Source organism: Microtus ochrogaster, chromosome 18, assembly GCF_000317375.1.
Source record: "Microtus ochrogaster isolate Prairie Vole_2 chromosome 18, MicOch1.0, whole genome shotgun sequence".
Classification (NCBI taxonomy): Eukaryota; Metazoa; Chordata; class Mammalia; order Rodentia; family Cricetidae; genus Microtus; species Microtus ochrogaster.
In genome coordinates, this window is record NC_022020.1 from 26,627,767 (window position 1) to 26,646,826 (window position 19,060).

Here is a 19,060-nt window from a genome sequence, read left to right on the forward strand (position 1 = left end):
CAGCACCATCATATGTGGTCACCATTCACTGACGCTGTTTTCTCATGAAATGGGTACTACTTTCATTAACCCCACGATACCGATAAGAGAACTGAGGGAAAAGATAATAATTAACCTGACCAAGATAACCAGGCGGTCAGTGGGAGCACTGTGTTGAATGTCACACAACCCCTGCTCTTCTGCACGGCTTCCTGACATTTCAAAGAGTTGAAAATGGCCACCTCCAGGGAGCTGGACTGCAGGGTAGAGAGCGTGAGGCAGAGGTCTGCTGCTTTTTGATACAACCCTTTAGTACTATTTGACTTTTTACTACAGTAGAAACTCTCTTAACGACCTTCTTTGCCCTCTTCTACATTACCTTTTCATTGGTAATGAAAAGATAATTTCAATTTCATATATCTTTTTATCTGAGAGGTCAATGGCGTGCTCCCTGCTCCTTGCCAGCAGGTTCTCCCTTAGCACACTTCACACCCAAGTATAAATTGTTTGACCACCCGACCAACCCCATGTCCAGGTGCCTACCAGGCAGCAGGTTTCTTGCAAAATGTTCTTTGAAAAGTAAATGAAACAAAACAAAACATTTGTAAGAAGGGGTTTGCATTAAAAAAAAAACTAGTAAAAAGCAAAAAGAACTGATAGCAATGTTGAGGTAATGACTCAGACTTCTCAGTGACAAACGTGAGGCTGCTGGCCGAGAAAGAACAGGGTGACGATGAGGACTTGACCTCTTTCCTGGACCCAATCTATCCCACACAGCAGCTACACACACACACACAGTCCCTAGTCCTTATTCTTTTTTTTTTTGAAATTGACCTTGAATTTCTGATCCTCTTGACTCACATACCTAGTGCTGGGGATTACAGGCATGTGCCACCATGCCTCATGTATGCAGTCCTGGGGAATTGAGCACAGGTCTTCATGCATTCTAGGCAAGCACTCTTCCAACTAAGCTACATTCCCTCACCCCAACTATACCTCTAGCTCTTCATTCAGTTTTGAAAGAAGTCAACCTGTGGAGACTGGAGACATGGTTTAGTAGGTAAGAGAATTTGTTGTGCTAGCATGAGGACCCAAGTTCAAATCTCTGGCGTCCATGTAAATAGCTGTGCATGCATATAAAAATTCCAATATGGGGTAGTGGCAGAGACAAGTGGATCCTACTTGCTTATTGGCTGGCTGGCCAACAAGCATCCGGTTAGTGAAAGACCCTGTCTTAAAGGAATAAGGTAGAGAGTTGTTGGCAGAGGCTGCTTGTTTGTTTCCGGCTTCCCAGACCTGAAATAATCACTCAGAAACTATTAATTAAATCACTGCTTGGCCTATTAGCTTATGCATATTTCTAGATAACACTTACATCTTGAATTAACCCATTTCTATTCGTCTGCGTATTGCCATGTGGCTGTGGCTTACTGGCAAGGTTCAGGCGTGTCTGTCCCCGGTGATGGCTACACGGCTTCTCCCTGACTCCGCCTTCTCTCTCTTTAAATATCTTTTAGCCTGGCTATATTCTGCAATGCTAGCCTGGCTATATTCTGCAATGCATTGACTGAAAGCAGCTTCTTTATTCATTAACCAATAAAAGCAACACATATACAGAAGGACTTCCCACACTAGAGTGATAAAGGAAGACATTCAGTGTTCTTCTATGGCCTCTGGTTGAACATGCCTGGGAACACACACCCACCTGCATGTATACACACAGGAGGAGGAAGAGAAGAAGAAAGAGTCAGAAGAGGAGAAAACAATTAAGAGAAGGAAAAGGAAAGAAGGAGCTGTTATTGTTGTCTTACATGGGCTCCTGCACAGCCCCTCCCGTAGAACCTGTTAGTCTCCAAAGAATCACATTCTCACAGTCAGGGTCTTCCCCTTCCACACTAATTTGGGGCTGGCCTTTCAACTTGCTCTAGCCAGCAGAGCACAGGAGGAAGAGAGTGCAGGTTCCAGGCCTACTTTTGTACACTCTCAGTCACTATGTAAGAAGTTCAGCTGCCCAGAGAGGCCACACGGAGTCGAGAGGCCCCGGGACTCCATGCAGAAGATGCCCAGCCTTTCTGTAGCCCCAGGTGGCTTCATATGACTTCTGGTACAGTTGCTATCTAACTACAACCTCATGAGACTCCAAGTGAGACCAGCAATATTGCTCAGCTGAGCCCCATTTACAGAACTAAAGGAAATAATGATGGGTTTAAGCCACCAAGATCTAGAGTGTTTGCTATGCTGCAATAAATAACTAAATGACATTCTGTATTTTAACTGCCTATTGGCTTTGTTTGCCCTACTATATAGATTCCTCAGGGCAGGGGTTTTTTTTTTAATAATTTTTTTATTCTTGGGAATTTCATACATATGCACAATGAAATATGATTGTGTACCCTTCTAGACTCCCCACGTCCCTCTCCAACTTCCTCTGTATCTCTCCAACACATCTCCTCAACCTCGTCTTCCTTTTCCTTTGACAGTCCACAAGATTACATCAGTGCTGCCCATGGATATGGATGTGGGGCCGTCTCCTGGAACATGGGAAACTCACCAGCAGCCACACCCTCAAAAAACAAATTTTTCTCTCCCAGAAGATATCAGCTCAAACAAGGGGTGGGGCCTGGAGAGCCCCTCCCAACTATATCAGAATTTTAGCTGGTTTGATTTTGTGCCAGTAACCACAGTTGTCATGGGTTCATGAGTGGGATACCCTTGTCATGTCCTGAAGACAGTGTGCACAGCACCCTTCTCATCCTCCCGCTCTTTCATTCCTTCTGCCTCCTCTCTGGGAATCTTCCCTAAGCCTGGGGGTTGGAAGACGATCGTTTCGGGCAGAGCACTGGGTCAGCTCCTCAGCACTTGGATCAGTTATCTATCTCTGCATTGATTGCTGCCCACTGCAAAATCAAGCAGCTTTGACCCATTTTGCTGCTTTGAGACAGGCTCTCCTAGGCCACCTATAACTCACTATGTAGACTAGGTTGCCTATAACTCATTATATAGACTAGGCTACCCTCAGACTTATGATAATCCTCCTGAATGCTGGGATTACAGGCATGAGCCACGATACTGGGCCACATCAATTTTCTTTTTAAGTTGTTAAATCCTCTAGGTATGCTCTAGCACTGAATAAACTCATAAACTTGATTAGTATGAATTTAAGATGTCTAAAAAAATAAAGGCAACAACAAATGTCTACAACGCTCCCTGTTGTAAGAACAGAAGGGCTTGTATACACATCACAAAACGTGATTTACTAGGTACCTAGACAATAGGTTCCTAATGAAAACAGCTGGCCTTTATGAAACAATTGAATCAACTTGACTTTGGGCCATAATCCAAAAACAGACTGTGAGAGCAGTGGAAGAAAATGGCTGATGGCTTCAGGCCTTGGCATTTCTAGTAAAGACAAAAGTCCATGTGATTCCCAGTGTTCCTGTTGGATTGTACTGACAACCGAAAGGCTGTGAGGATTGCAGCCACCCCCACACTTCTCACTCTAGCAGCCTCTGATATCCCCAAGATTTGGGGGGGAAATGTTCCTTCTTTCTTCCTCCTCCTTCTAGACAATGTCTTGCTAGACATCTGATTGTCTGTGAACTCACGATCCACCGGTTTCAATCAACCAAGTGTTGGGATTACTAGTGTATGCCACCACCCCTGGCTATAATGTCATTTTGTGTATGGGGGCAGATACTTTATTTTCTCTTTCAAACCCCTTCGAACAGGCCAGGACCTCAATGAAGACACGTGGAATGAACACACTTTTGCTCGAATCAGTCATTCCATAAGGGGTCTGGTGCTTCCGGCTGTGTGCAGTTAAGAGGCATTGGGGACACATACTTTGTGGGCTGACAGTGTGTGTTAAGCCCCATGTGGGACACAAAAATGGGAAGATGCCACCCCTGCCCTGAGGGAAAGAACCAGGGAGAGTACACTTACACAGACGAGATAATTAAATAACAGGACAACATATAATTACTGCTAAACTGTGTAGTAAAAATTAAGCACTACAGGGATTGGGGAAAGCAGAGAAGTAAGTGGGGAGGGCTCCACCAGTTGGGGAGTCTTCACTGCGGCCCTGAAATCAGGCTGAGCCTTGAAGAAGAAAGCCAACTACAGACAGGCTGAGGAAGGGGTGCCCAGAAGTCCCAGGAGGGACAGAGCCAAGTCAGCACACTTACGGTTTTATGTCAGGCAGCACAGGGACTGTGAAAGGTGGCTGTCCCAACTCCCCAAGGAAAAATATTTCTGAATAGTTCCCTGCATTCAGGCTCCTGGGCCTTCATGCGGTTTCCTCTGCTTGCAACGCCCTTTCCCCTTCTCTACCTAATAAACTTACTTGTGTTTAAACGGCCCAACTCAAAACACAAACAACGTGGAAGAATCCTTCCATGATGTACCCCCACTCGCTGTTCATGCTCTATTAAAACACAACTCACAGTTCCCTGCTTACCTCCTCCACTACCATAATCAAGACTAATTCATATTTCTTGGGCCCTTTCTACGCACCAGGACCTAGGCTAAACATTTATGTTTTTTTGAATATCACAATTACATGAGGTATTATTTTCCCTGTTTTACAGATAACAGGCTAAGTGTGCTTAAGAACCTGGCAAAGGAATGGTAGCAGTGCAGGCCTTTAATCCCAGAGGCAGGCAGATCTCATGAGTTTGAGGCCAGCCTGGTCTACAGAGCAAGTTCCAGGACAGCTAGGGCTACACAGAGAGATGCTGCCTCAAAATTCAGTAATGATAATAATAATGTCAATAATAAAATAAAAAGAGCAAATGTTAAATTTTCTACACAGAGAAACCCTGTCTTGAAAGACCAAAAACCAAACAAAACCAAAGCAAAACAAATAAACGCCCTGCAAAGAAAACCAAGCTAGAAAATGAGAAAGCTGGCATTCACAGTGGTATTTGTGGGTCTAAAGCCCGTTGGCTGTTTGTCAGTGCTAGAGACTGAACCTGGTTTGTGCAGGACAGGCCCAGCCTCTGACACTGAGCCATAATTTCAGTCCTACAGACTCTGTCCTTTCTCTTTTTGAGGCAAGGTTTCACCAGGTAGCCCAGAATGGTCCTGAACTCATTATCTTGAATCTGTGATCCTCCTATTCAGCCTCCCCAGGACTAGAATTACCGGGACATGTCCTCGGGCCTATCTCCTATCTCCGTGTCTGTGAAGTGAAGCATGCCCCCGGCAATGCTGCAGCATGCACGGGCAGCCCGTTTATATTGGGTTCTATGGTCTGAGCTGACAAGGACAACGGACCAGGTCTCTTCCTCAAGGAACAGGTTCCCCCGAGATATAAACTCGGAGCGCTGGATTCGGAGTCCAGAGCTATAACCAGTACAAACGTGAGCTGGTGCTATCTCTGAGTCTACTCCTATTCTTTCATTTATTTTCGGGAGACAGTGTCTCAGGTAGCTCAGGCTGGCCTAGACATAGGGAGCTGAGGATGTCCTTGAACTACTGATCCTCTTGCCTCTGGTTCAAAAGCCTTGTGTCACCAGACCCTACTGCAGTCTCTTCATGTACTAGAGCCCTGTATTTTCGGAGGCCACACATGCTCTTCATCAATCTGTCTTCTCAGATCCTAGAACAGTGGCTGACATATGGCTCGAGACTGTTAGACAGAGAAACACAACTTTCACACCACATGCCGGGGTCTAACCGTAGGTACACCCAGTACTTTCATCCCAGATACTTCCACCCACCTAGAAGTCACATATTTGGGGGAAGCAGGAAGTCTGAACACCTTCCCCCCACCCCATAGGACTCTTCACAGTCGTGAAAGTGGGACCAGTTTACAAAAGCTAACACCGGCTGAACCTGAACCGGAGGGCTCTAACTGAACACAGTCTGTGAATCCTTAAGTATTTTGAAACGAGCAGCCACTCAAAAGCCTCAGCCTGCCGCATCAGGAAAGGGCAGTCATAACTGCTCCAGCTGGCCCTATCCTTGCGCAGGGGCCCAGACAACAGAGTATCTCTGAGGGGACAGGGAAACAGCACTACTCTGTGACCTTCAGCAGCCTGAGTTCTCCTAATATTTTAGGGACTTTGACTCAGGCCAAACCACAGTTCCTGGCTGAGAGGATGAAAACAATTTCAGGAGTAGCCACTCTGATGAGATGAAGAGCTGGAGATTTTATTAAAAATAACTTTAACATGGGTATAAGCATGGCCTTAGGAGGCAAACAGGGAACAAAGTAAGGCAATACCAAAGTGCAAGTCTATACTAAGGAGGGAGTTGCAATTGTCATCGTCTTAGCCATACCTTTGGTGGTTAAGTTACATCTCAAAAACTTGCTAAGAACCACCCCCACTTCTTTCTATGGTTAAGTGAATTTATAGGGTGATTCCTTGGATGGAATTATAATCAGATGCTACTAGGGTTTCGCAAGGGGTGTAGAACATGTCCTTTGCCTGTAAACCGAGTTTCTGGTGAGATTACTAGAGAAACAATTGCTTTAGGTTGAGAAGGGTGAAAAAGGCCTTTAGCAACTATTAACTGTGCTGTGCAGGAATTCTTGCCTGGCCGCTGGCAAGGACTTTCTTTGCCTTTCGATCTTGACTCAGAGAGTGCCCAGGCTAAACGTAAAGAGACAAAACCGGGCTAGAACCTGGGAGCAAATCCTGCCCTGGGTACTTTGGTCCACCAACCAGCCGCCATATGGATCCACGCACCTCCGCGGCCCGTGCGATGGCGACCTCCGCCCTGGCCCCGCATCTCGTCCTTGGTGCTCTCATCTCGCCAAGCCCGCCCCATCCACCACTTCCTCCCGAGAGCACCATCCTTCCGGTAGGGCTCCTTGCTGATTGGCCGGCCGGGGAGTCGGCCGCTGGGGACTGCGCAGTGGCCGTGCTCGTCCCTGTCCGGTCCTTCGGCCTTGATCTCTCGGTTGTGAGTGCTCTATGGTGCTGGCAGCGACATGTGGCGCCTGACAGGTCTCCTGGGGCGAGGTAAGGGCCATCTACAAGGGGAGTTTCTACGGGCCATGGCCTCAGAACTGCAGTGCTCCGCGGGAAGACATCCGTAGCGCCAGTGGGTGGAGTTAGATGCAGGGAAGGCGGAGCATAGGGGACAAGGCTCTAGTCGAGGAGTCTGGAGCCCTTGGAATTTGAGACGTGGTAGGGCAAAGTTGGGAAGAAGGTGGAACTTACATCCAAGGGAAGTTCTAGAAGGGGAGGAGTCTATAAAAGAAAGCCAATGAAAAGAGGAGGAGTTTAGAGACACATGCTCAGCTTAGTGAGAATGTGTGTCTATAGATTTATGGTTCTAGAACAGAAGTTGCCGCTCATAAGCAACTCTGAGAATTTTTTGAGAATAAACATACGCCATTCTGAGGGGTCTTGCTTTATGGGGTGGTGGAACCTTGGGATCCTTACTAGCCTAGAATGCTGGAGGTCCTGAGTTCCATTCCCAGCACCAGAAAAACAAAACCAAACAAAAACACTGTGCAGACAGACGTCAGTGATTCCTGGGTTCCTGGGGTAATGCTCCCTCACAGGCTAGAAGGAAGATTGTTGAGGCCATCTTTATTTCAGCCCATCCCTGTTGGTGTGACTGATCCCCTTTGCTTCCACAGCTTTCCCCCGCGTGCTGAGACCTGGCTTCCAAGGGTTAACACCCAGGCCCACCAGTTCAGATGGACCTCAGACATCCTCCACCACCCCACTGCTCCCTAGGCCCAGCGTTGTTAGGTGAGAGTCTGACATTCTGTCACATAGGGCCTCCTGCTCCTATGTTGTACAGAACTTAGTAGCCTCTAATTGTACCGTTTAGGTCAGGCTCCTGTGGTCCAAGGAGGAACAGAGACCCAAAGTTCTGTGGATGGAAAGATGCCTTCCACTGGATGTCTGCTCACGTCTCCCCAAACACTCTGCGGGATGCCATCTCGTGGGTAAGGCTTCCCCAGCCCTGTCCTGTACCTTCAGCATAGACAAGAATAGTCTTGCATTGGAGAACATCCTAGCGTAGAAACAAGGGCAAGATCGTATCCACATGGTGAGGTCTGCAACCGTGAGCGTGGTTCCCGGAAACCTTGCCGTCCCTCTAGCCTCAGCCATGCTTTTATTCTTCTCCATTTGGTAGGCATTTGTTTAACACTTTTGATCTAAGCTCTAGGAACAGAGCAGAGAACAAGGAAGACATAATTCTTGCCTTCGTGGATAAGAAGTAGCTGATAGATAGCATGACTCACCAACAGGAACTGTTGTTTAATATTTACAAAAATCCTGCAAGGGAAATTTAACCTTCATCTCATACACAAGGACACTCAGGCTTTAGAATATCAGTAGTATATCTAACGTCACATGGCTTAAGTAGAAGAATCGGGTTTTGCTGGCCTGACATTCAAGCTGCACTGCACGGTTGCTTCACCTGGTATATCTTGTAGAATCTCCTAATGCAGAGCCTCATGCATAATATTTGCTCGGTAAATATTTGTTGAACTGATCTCTAAGGTCAGGGATGCATCACAAACATTAGGTCTCCTAGGGCAGAGTCTTGGCCCACAGGCAGTGTTCCATGTAGAGATTCCAGCTATCCACCATTCTGAATGAAATGGACACACACATATATCACTCTCAGATCTGCCACATCCCAACCTGGTACTTCATGCTTTGTACTATAGGCAAGTGACTTGACGCCTCTGAGCCTTGCTTTTGTTGTTTTGTTGTTTGTTTTTCGAGGTAGTGTATCTCTGTGTAGCCCTGGCTTTCTTGGAACTTGCTCTGTAGACCAGGCTGATCTCAAACTCTCAGAGATCCATCTGCCTGTGCCTCCTGAGTACTGGGATCAAAGGCGCGCACCACCCCCACCCGGCCACTTTTTTTTTTTTATAGACCTTTAATTTGGTGTCATCAGAGCTGAACATGGGATGTCTCCATGACATAGACATGGCTGTTTGGGTTTCTATGAACTGGAGGCAGATTATACCATAGAGTAGGGAATATTTTTCCATTTTGTCAAAGAACTGAGCCCTAGGTTGGTATCACATCGATTCCTTCAGGGAACCGCACCCAGATTCCAGAGGTCCTGTTATCTCTAGGTTCTGTCACCACTGCCCTCGTGGAGGGTCTGCACACAGACTCTCACCAACACCATTGGCCTTATCTTCCTAATGACGGTGCCTTGTCTTCCTCCCGCCTGCAGCCCACTCATCTTCTACTACTCTTTCCTCTCAGGCTCTTTGCAGCCCCCGATTGATTTTCTTCTTGGTGTTTCACACAATTTCTAGGTTATTGTATTTGTTTTTCTGTGTGTTTGGATTTTGTCTCTTTCAGCAAAAGATACAAATGTTATGAGGGCCGAGACACTGTCTGTCTTAACCTGCTGTCATGCATAGTTCCTGTTGCAACAAAGAGATACTGGGGTTTCATCCAACCCAGGAACATGGGGTGAACGAGCAGCTCCTGGGATAGGAGCTGGCTCAGCTGGTCTGTGACACCTTTTCAAGCTTCCACTTGTATGTGTGTGCTCTTGTGGCTGGGTTGGGAACTCTTTTTTTTTTTTTTTTTCCCCACAGCGTCTTTTTGCCTGCCTAGACCCTTTTATTCTGTCCCTTGCTGGCACATGTATTCAGCACACACTTTTTAGGCACCTACTCTCACTTCACACTGCCCTGGGCTCCAGGGATACCAGAATGTGCACGGTCCACGGGCCCTACCTCTATCATGCTTACAAACTAAAAGGGAGTGACAGACCCTAAGTGAATGATTGAAAAGAACTACAGAGCCGCAAAGGACAGGCTCAAGTGCTGTGAAAGTACATGGCTTGGAGCTGCCCCCGTTCGTCATGGAAGGCTCCCGGCAGACGATGATTGACAGGTGGGGCTGTGTTCCTGACGTGCTGCTTTCTTTCCCAGGGCTCTCTGGCTGTGCTGGCCTTGCACCTGGCCAGGCAGATCCACTTCCATGCAGCCCTGATAGCAGGACCCCAGCCAGCTGAACGCTGCTTTTGGCACAGTCCCCTCTACCGCTTCCTCTCCTCTTCCTGGTGGCACCCACGCTCCTGTGAGTTCTCCATCCTCAGGGGGCAACTGGGGCAGGTTGGGAGTTTCTCTGGGCCAGGAAGTATCTCTGGCCACACCTCAGGAAAAGAGCCATCAGCAGCTCCTTGCCTTTCCTATCTGAGCCAGAGGGAGAGGGGTGTGGGGAACTGGACCACACTGGGTGTGGGCCGTGCCTGCCCCTCCGTGCCCCTCCGTGTCCTCTATCACCTCCCAGAGAGGAAGCCCCCACACCTAGGATACGTTAGTCCCCGGGTGTGTCTTCCTGCCCAATCCTCAACCAGTTCAGTTCAGTCCTGCAGTGACTGTCAGTAACTGAAACTATTGAGTGTGTGTTTTGGGTTGTGTGCAGAAAGCATATAGCCACATGATTGAAGCTCTGGAGTCAGACTTTAAGAATTCTAACTTCCCAACTACTGCTTACTAACTACTCTGGTGTCCCTGAAGAAATCAGTTTTGGTCTCCCCATGCCTCAGTTTCCTTATCTGTAAAATGGGGTGATAATAAAGGGGATTCCTTGGGAAGACCAAATGAGTTAATATGTGTCAGGGACTTAGCATTGTGCCAAGCACGTAGTATGCGCTTGGTCATAGTTCTTGTGTTAGCATTAAACAGAAAACTGGGTACTAGGCTACAGTAGTGAATCAGGTAGGCACTCCTGGCCTCTGGGAGGATTCAAGCGATTTGTGCTCAGGGTGGGAGATCAGCATAAGTATGAATTTCAGTAGAGCGGTGGTTCTCAACCTCCCTAGTGCTACAGCTCCTTAATACAGCACCTCATGCTGTCAAGACCCCCAACCATAAAATTATTTTTATTGCTACTTTATAACTGTAATTTTGCTGCTGTTATGTATCGTAATGTAAATATCTGTGTTTCCGATGGTCTTAAGCGACCCACAGGTTGAGAACCACTGCTATAGAGGAAGGCAGGCCAGAGGGGTGGAAGAGGAACCGTGGGAGGGAGGTGTCTCAGGAGTTTCACAGTTCTTCCTCAAGCCTCAGGGAGGACTGACTGGCAAGTGTTCCAAGCTCCCAAAGATTGGACCCCTTTTTTACCTGACCTTCTTGCTGGCTTCTCTCCAGCTCTTCGGAGGCACGTTCTTCCCAGGCCTGACCACCCAGCTCCCACATACGCTGGCCTCAGGGAACCAAGGCTGGGCCAGAAAGAACCCTCCCCTCAGTCCCAGTGCTGCCCTGAGACTGGCCTTCTGAATCTACCTGAAGAAGGTACGACCTCACTTAATGCCTGTAGAGTGGGGAAGGGGTGGATGGACCTAACACCTGCAGGAGGGAGGGGCTGGTGGATGGACCTAACACCCACAGGATGGGGAGAGGCTGGTGGACCGACCTAACACTCACAGGAGGGGAGGGGCTGGTGGACGGACCTAACACTCACAGGAGGGGAGGGGCTGGTGGACGGACCTAACACCCACAGGAGGGGAGGGGCTTGTGGATGGACCTTTGTTGCCCTGTGCGCCCAGATAAAGAGCTGTCATCCCCGTGAGGCCTCTTGCTTTCTGGGGTGATCGAGAGTTACTGAATATAGGGCAGACTGGAAGAGGAAGAAGGGAGGAGTCATGCCTTTCTCCTCCCCCGACACCTGGATATCCGCCTTTCCCTTGCAGAGCCCAGTGACTTTGACTTCTTGCATGCCAGCAGGGACTTCACATCCCAAGCAGAGGCAACCGAGGCCTGCCCCCCTGGAGAAACAAATGTATGTTTCAAGTTTGGTACCCTGGATGCCCACTCCTCTCTTGGGGCTGGTAGAGAGCCAAGGGACCCATACCTTGATGCTGCCTTCTGTTTCTTCCCCAGGAACAAGACAAGTCCAAGGCTCTTCCCCTAGAGGAGGCTGTGACTTCCATCCAGCAACTCTTTCAGCTCAGTGTTGCCCTCGCTTTCAACTTCCTGGGTACCTGATTCCCCTCCTCAAGGCGGGAGGATGAGGAAATGGAAAGGGCATGGGTTGGGTAGAATACAGCAGAGTAGAGAGTGGTTTAAACAAATAGGTTTATCTTCTCTGGGTAGGTAGACCAGATGTGGCATGCTGGTTCAGTGGGGTCAAGGACCCATCCTAGTTCTTACGTGTTCAGCTCTCCTCTTGAGTTCGGTATTAGTCATTCCAGCTCCTGCTTTCCTGTTTATATTCTTGGCCGCTGGGTGGAGAGACAGTAAGCTAGAGGACCCCTACTTTCCTTATGGGCCTAACCTTGCTCTTTATAGAGAGGTACGTAAGCCACAAAGTCGGCTTCTGGCCGTCTGTTATAGAGGAGGCTGAGAGATGTAGTCTTCAGCCGAATGGCCATGTGCTTCCTTGAGTAGTCTGTCCTGTGTAGACAGTAGGAAATTTTACAGGACACCCAACATTCTCTACCATGCTTAGAAAAGAGCAGGCTCCTGCAGTTTGCAGCAGGCCCCAGTGCATAATGGGGAAGAACCCTTATCAAATCTGGGGACTCCACATGACTTGGCTATTTGTCCTGGTTCTATGGTGACTTGACTCTTGTCTCAAACCATCTAAAGGGGAGCCTTGTATTCCCAACAGCACCTGTTGGGACCTAGTAGTTGGGGACAGGGAGGAAGAGTCTGGGTCTCATTTAGAGCATATTTACTGATTATTGCTAGCCCCTGCCCGGGAGATGTGGTGGTTCTTTACTCTCATGGTGTTCGCATGTGGATTGAAGGATAATAGACAGTAAACTGGACAGGTACAGTGGCCCATGCCTTTAATCCCAGCAGTTGGGAGGTGGAGACAGGCAGATCTCTGAGTTCGGAGCCAGCCTGATCTATAGAGCAAGTTCCAGGACAGCCAGGGCTACACAGAGAAACCCTGACTCGAAAAAACAAAAAAGAATATCAGATGATAAATGTTATGAAGAAATTGAACAAGGGGTTGTTTCTCTAACTTGGGCAAGGAACAGCTTTTCATGGAGAAGTCTGCTGGAAGGGAGACCCTTGAGCTAAGCCTGGCTGACAGAGGCCAGGTTTGTTCCCATTTGGAGAAAGAGATCTCCAGCAGAGAGAGAAACGAGAGTAAGGTGCTGTGACAACATTGAGGTTTATTTGTTAAGGGACAAAAGAGAGGTGACTGTGGCTGGAACTTAGCCATCATAGGAAGGAGAGAAGGATGAAGTCAGAGAAGCAGCCAGGAGCCAGCTCAGGTAAGGTCTTCCAATCCCAGGAAGAGTAGGGATTGCCTACGTGACACAGGAAGGCACTGGAGCAGGAAGAAGGATGGTCATGTGATCTGACTTACTCTTCCAAAGGTCTGTGTGGCTATTTACAGACCAGCATGGATTGAGGGGGGCCGGAAGGGAGACGTGAGACCAGGCAGGAAGACTTGCTGAGAACTAGACAGGACGTGATGAGGGCTTGGCCATGGCTAAGGCAGCAGAGCCAGAGGAGCAGAGGAATCCTGATGAGCAGGTGGTGTCTTCTGCCCCTCGTGTCTCCTTCCCAAGGGCAGAGGACTCCGTGCACTCGGGACAGTAGATTTTCAGGAGGCAGGGAAGCAAGTGTAACTCTGCTTGCTGAATAGGGTGCAGCTTTTTCCTGGTTGGCTTTTTTTGTGATTCTGAGGGCAAGGCTCTTCTCAGAACCCTCCTGCCCATTCCTCCATTCATATATTCATTTATTCAGCAAGTGCTGAGCCCTGTGGCAGTGCACAAAGGCAGCACAAGCTATAATCATATTTTGCATTTATGTAGAATTTTCATCCCATGCAAAATTACTTCTCCGTTCTTGTTCTGCCTGCCTCAAGGATTTTACAGTATAATTGAGGAGACGGGGCTTACTCTTTTGTACCAGCTGTGTCCATAGACAAAGGTTTGATATATTAGGAAAGCGCTAAAAAGAGTTTAAGCCCCGAGTGTGGTCTGAAGGTTCTAGAGTAGAAACAATGGGAGGCTTGGTGATAGAGGCAGAACCCAGGGTCTCAGTCAGGAGCCAGTTTGAGCAAAGATGAAAATTGACAAAGTTGAGTCCTGCCTGTACATTTTCTGTTTCCTTAATGCCTGGGCAAAGCAAAGGGCCCTGACTTTGTGGAAGGATGTCAGCCAGGCATTGGCTGTCTTCTGCTGAGGCTCTTCCTTGCCGTACAAGGCTAGCTGAGCAAGATCACCTGTGCGGTGCAGGTGTGCAATGAAAACCCTCTCCTAGCTGACATAAGCCCAGAATCTCGGGGATCTCTCGGCCTGTCGAGTGTCAGGGGGAATGGGAATCAAGGCAGCTCCAGAGAACCCAGGGGCCAGCACTGATAGTGTCTCAAGGTTGCTGCTGTCAGAGTACTTAAGAGTTCTTTTCTCTCATGAGAATCTTCTCCGCCTGATTAAGATTCACACTCCTGACAAAGTCTCATTGGTGGGGAAGAGCACAGGCATATGATTGACAGCCCAGGGGAGGGGTTGTTCCCAAAGGCCAGATAAGCAAGCACAGCCACCCCATCCCTGGCACCAGCCTCCAGCCCCACCCCCGTGTCTCTGGCACCAGTGAGACAGCTGGAGAAGTGAGTGCTGCACAGCTGTGTCCCGCACAAGAAGAAATGAGGGATTCTGGGAAGGGATGAGCAACCTGAATGTCTGGTGGAGGATGTGGAAGGTCACGGTGGGAAATGTGTTTGTGCTCCATTTCCTACAGGGACAGAGAACATGAAGGCAGGGCACCACACAGAAGCCTTCTCTTACTTCCAGAGAGCCGCAGACCGTGGCTACAGCAAAGCACAGTACAACGTGGGCTTGTGTCTGGAGCATGGCAGAGGCACCCCGAGGGACCTCGGCAAGGTACCGTCCCATCCCCAGACCCAGTGAGCTCAAAAACTGAGTAGTAGACAGCAGGGGCTGATAGTTCAAAGTAAGCCCTTCTAAATTATAGACGTGTACTCCAGACTCAGGGAGGGCAGGCATTTTGCCTTTCTTTGCAACTGTACTCTCAGAGCCTAGATTGTACCTAGATAAGTAGGTTAATTTTAAGATAGAAGGGTAGGTATGCAGGGGTGTCATATGTAGAATATTTTGTTGAGCTGTATGTAAAAGGAAAGGGGATAATCAACTTGATATTCTTATGTCTACAGGACCTTGACAAAGATATATCAGATCTATATCAACAGGGAAAGACATTCATGGTATACTGCTATGTCTCTTTCTCCATATAAGTGTATATTCATACATATATTCATATATATATATATATAATGTATAGTTCTGGAGAGATGGCTCAGTGGTTAAGTGGACTAGCTGCTCTTTCAGAAGACCCAGGTTCAATTCCCAATATCCACATGGTGGCTCACAACCATCTGTAATTCTAGTTCTGGGGACTCTGACATTCTCTTTGGCCTCCACAGGCACTACACATGTATAGTGCACAGACATACATGTAAGCAAAACACCTAAGCACACAAAAACATATATATAGTATATACATGTACACAAGCTTACATGTGTAAGTGTAGACACAATATGTGCAGCATGTATAACATCCATGGGGAAAACTTGGAAGCTTTAATAAAGAATGATCTTAATTGAACAGGGTAACACACACTGTAATTCCACCACTGAGGCAGGAGGATTTCTCCACTTTTGAGGCCAATGTGGGCTGTATGGGTAGTAAGAGGCTGCAGGAACTCTATCTCAGACTCTCTTTCAAAAAGACAATCAGTCAAACACACCAACAAAAACTCCTGATGCTCTTATGAGGCAGGATATCTTGGGCTTTTATGTTTGTGCTCTGGGTTTCTGTTTTTAATTTTGACTTAACAGCATTTACCGTTCTAACCTATAATGATTGTGTATTTATTTGAATGGCTTTTAATATTTCATTCAAAGAAAGAGGCCAATTACCTATAGACTGATAATTTCTCCTGTTGCCCCAGGCTATCCTCTTTTACCACCTGGCCGCCATCCAGGGCCACAGCCTGGCTCAGTATCGCTATGCCCGGTGCCTGTTGCAAAGTTCAGCCTCTTTGTCAGACCCTGAGTGGCAGAAGGCAGTGTCGATGCTGAAGCAAGCTGCAGACTCTGGCTTGCGAGAGGTGAGTACTATCAATGGGGTCTGTTCTGAGTGAGGTGTGCAGAGCCTGAAAGTGACTAACGTGTCCTTTTCCTCCCTCCCTGCTAGGCCCAAGCTTTCCTTGGGGTGCTCTTTACGAAGGAGCCATACCTGGATGAGCAGAGAGCCGTGAAATACCTTTGGCTCGCAGCCAGCAATGGGGTACGTGTGCTATCTCTGGTCCGTACATGTTGGGGATCAAGTCTGATAAGAAAAGGAGTTTGGGAACTGGTTCTGAGCTCTTATACATTTTCCAGGAGCCTACGGCTAGCCACACCCTGGCTCCCACTGACCCACTGTGTGACCTTGGACAGGGCCACTGGGGTGCTGAGTTTGAAGGTGGGGACACTGCTCAGCCGAGGTGGAAATACTTGCTCTCAGACATTGTGAACTGTGGCACAGCCGAGCTCCTCCCCTCCAGCTACCCAGCCTGTCGCTACTCACCACGTATTGAGCTATCACTTCTTGATTCAGACTTTTAAACCAGCCTAATAATGCCCGCTCTGCCTGCCCCTTCACAGGGTTGTTAGGAGTATCGGACCAAGGTGACAGGCGTGCAGGCTCTCTGTGAGCTGTACCCGTGACGCGTCCTTGCGGTGGCCTTGGGAAGTCAGACACACGAGAGAGGGCTACTTGATTGTCCAACCTGGGTGTTGGCATTCAAGCGGCATAGCCCGGTTTGTTTCACGGGGAATTGGTTCCGTGGGATGTTGATGAGGAATGCCAAGGGAATGGGCCCTTGGATCTCAGGAGCACTAAGTGAAAATAGTTGTTTTGCGTTTAGACAGTCTACAGAGTAAAGAGCTCTTTATCACTGAAATGCCAAGGTGATCTGTGGCTTGCTGGATCCCTGTTGTAGCTGTAAGGGTCAGAAGTCCTGGATTGGAGCAGGCAATGTGCACAGTGTCATTTCCCTGCCTAGGACACTCCTGCTTCTCTTTGTTCTCTGACCAGCAGGCTGATAACACTATCGCATCAGAATACTTAACCCGGCACTCTGTGCTCCACACAGTACCTGGAGTCTGACAAAGGAGGACAGCTAGCAGCAGCCAGCAATTGCACTGTAGCTCTTCTTCCTCGGAGGAGCGGGCCTGCTGTCCATATGCCGGGTACACCCTGGGCCTTCTGGCCTGCTAGGGTTAGATCAGCATGCTAAAAGAAGGGGTGCGCAAAGGGATATATGCCCCCCACACTGGAGCACTGTGTTGGGACACAGCCCTTCCACTCTTCAACCTCTCAGAAACTGGGTTGGTCACTCGGGGCTTATTCTGTGTGGTTTAGATGTGATTTAGGTGTCATGGTTTAGATAAAAGCCGTTTAGTTCCCCGAGCATTGGCAGGGGCCACGAGGGGAAGCCGGGTTCCACCACCCAAGGCCTCTGGGTCCCAGGCGGGTGGGAGGTGGCGGATGAGAGACCTCGCCGGGTTGGCGGGGCAGATGAGGTGGATAGACACCATAATAGACACCATACAGAGAAAGTGGATATAGTTTATTAGTTTATTTAGTGGGTTATGGAAGGGAAGGGGAGAGAGAAAGTGAGAGGTGGCACATGCTGGTAGAATTTACTGAAGGAGAAGAGGCCTCAGCTACCTCTTCTGAACAAAGCCAGGGCAGAGGAACCCAGGCTAGAAGCAGAAGGAAGATCTGCTTGTCTCTTAAAGGGACAGGACAGACCATTACATTGGGGTTTAGGTCTTACATATGACTGTTGCTTTGTTCTGCCCTAGCCTGCAACTCTAAATCTACTGTATTTCTTACCGACTTTGGCCTTTATGTCACATAAGTGGGAACAGAGTATGTAGCAGAAACTTGTGGCACATAAAGGAGCAATGGGACCATGGTTGAGAGTCTGTAGAATTTTTTTTAATTGAGAGCTTAAATATGCTAAGAGCTCTCTAGTAAGGGAGGAGAACTCAGTGGTGTGAGAAGCTGGAGGGGCGTGGCATGCTAGTTGCACTGACCTGAGCACTTTCCGTACAGTGAAGCCTAAGTACGTAGTGCTTCTGTTAGCCCTGTCCCGTAGCCAAGGAAACTGGGGTACCTGGGTTGGAAGCCAGGAAGGCTAACCATGCACGCCAGGGTCCTGATGCCTTCTTGTCTCACAGAGGAGTGTCATGTCAGTGAGGAGGCAGAGCCCAGGGCGAAGCAAGGGGCAGACCATGAGGAAGACATGGCTTGTGCTGTGGTTTCTATTCTGCTGTCCTCTCAGGGAGTCAGGAAGGCGGGCCTGGCTTTGGGAAATCTCTGTACACTGGCCTGTCAGAAGGCCGAAGCTTGCCTCCTGGCGTCTTCCCATCTAAGGCCGAGTCCTTCTGTAGTCTTTTCTTAGCCAGTCTCAGCAAGAGAAGTCTTCACACTGGTGGGGTGGAATCTCCCTAGGCAGGGGACCTAACTTCTTAGGCAAGCACTGGGCCTCTAGTATTTCATGGTTGAGGAGCTTGGAATGTGGCAGGCTGATGGATGAAGGCTCAGCATCCCTGCCTGACTCCATCTCACTCCTGGCTAGGCATTCCTGTTCTTCAGTTTGTCTGTCTTCTCATTTAGGACTCCCAGAGCAGGTTCCACTTGGGAGTCTGTTACGAGAGGGGCCTTGGTGTTCAGAGGAATCTGGTCGAGGCTGTGAAGTGTTACCAGCAGTCCGCAGCCGTGGGGAATGAACCCGCCCAGGAGAGGCTTCGGATCCTCTTCAACGTAAAGGCAGCAGGTAATGCAAGCCAAGGCCTGGTTCCTTCCAAGCTGAGTGCCTGGCGACAACAAAGGGTGGTGGCCCCAGTGTTAGCTAGCAACCTGACTTTCAGAGCGAGGTAAACTTGTGTTTTGAACTCTGCTGTCATTGAACTGGGACTCTATGACCTTGATTTCTTCTCTGACAATCAGAAACACTGTAGAATTAAGCCCTTAGCTTGTTGTAAGCACTACATTTTAGTAAAATAATAGGCTAGCCGGGCGGTGGTGGCACACGCCTTTAATCCCAGCACTTGGGAGGCAGAGGCAGGCGGATCTCTGTGAGTTCGAGACCAG

At 48.6% G+C, this 19,060-nt stretch overlaps 1 protein-coding gene across 1 annotated transcript in view; it reads left to right on the plus strand.

Annotated features, from left to right (window-relative positions):
• Positions 1-6,804: 6,804 nt before the first annotated feature.
• Positions 6,805-19,060, plus strand: part of Dele1 (DAP3 binding cell death enhancer 1) — a 15,366-nt gene continuing 3,110 nt past the window's right edge. The window contains exons 1-11 of the mRNA XM_005356017.3: positions 6,805-6,947; positions 7,574-7,688; positions 7,771-7,888; positions 9,854-10,001; positions 11,081-11,224; positions 11,623-11,711; positions 11,813-11,909; positions 14,633-14,775; positions 15,864-16,022; positions 16,109-16,201; positions 18,584-18,743. Coding sequence (XP_005356074.1) covers positions 6,917-6,947; positions 7,574-7,688; positions 7,771-7,888; positions 9,854-10,001; positions 11,081-11,224; positions 11,623-11,711; positions 11,813-11,909; positions 14,633-14,775; positions 15,864-16,022; positions 16,109-16,201; positions 18,584-18,743 — 1,297 coding nt within the window. The 5' untranslated portion in view covers positions 6,805-6,916. The remainder of the gene's footprint in view (positions 6,948-7,573; positions 7,689-7,770; positions 7,889-9,853; positions 10,002-11,080; positions 11,225-11,622; positions 11,712-11,812; positions 11,910-14,632; positions 14,776-15,863; positions 16,023-16,108; positions 16,202-18,583; positions 18,744-19,060) is intronic.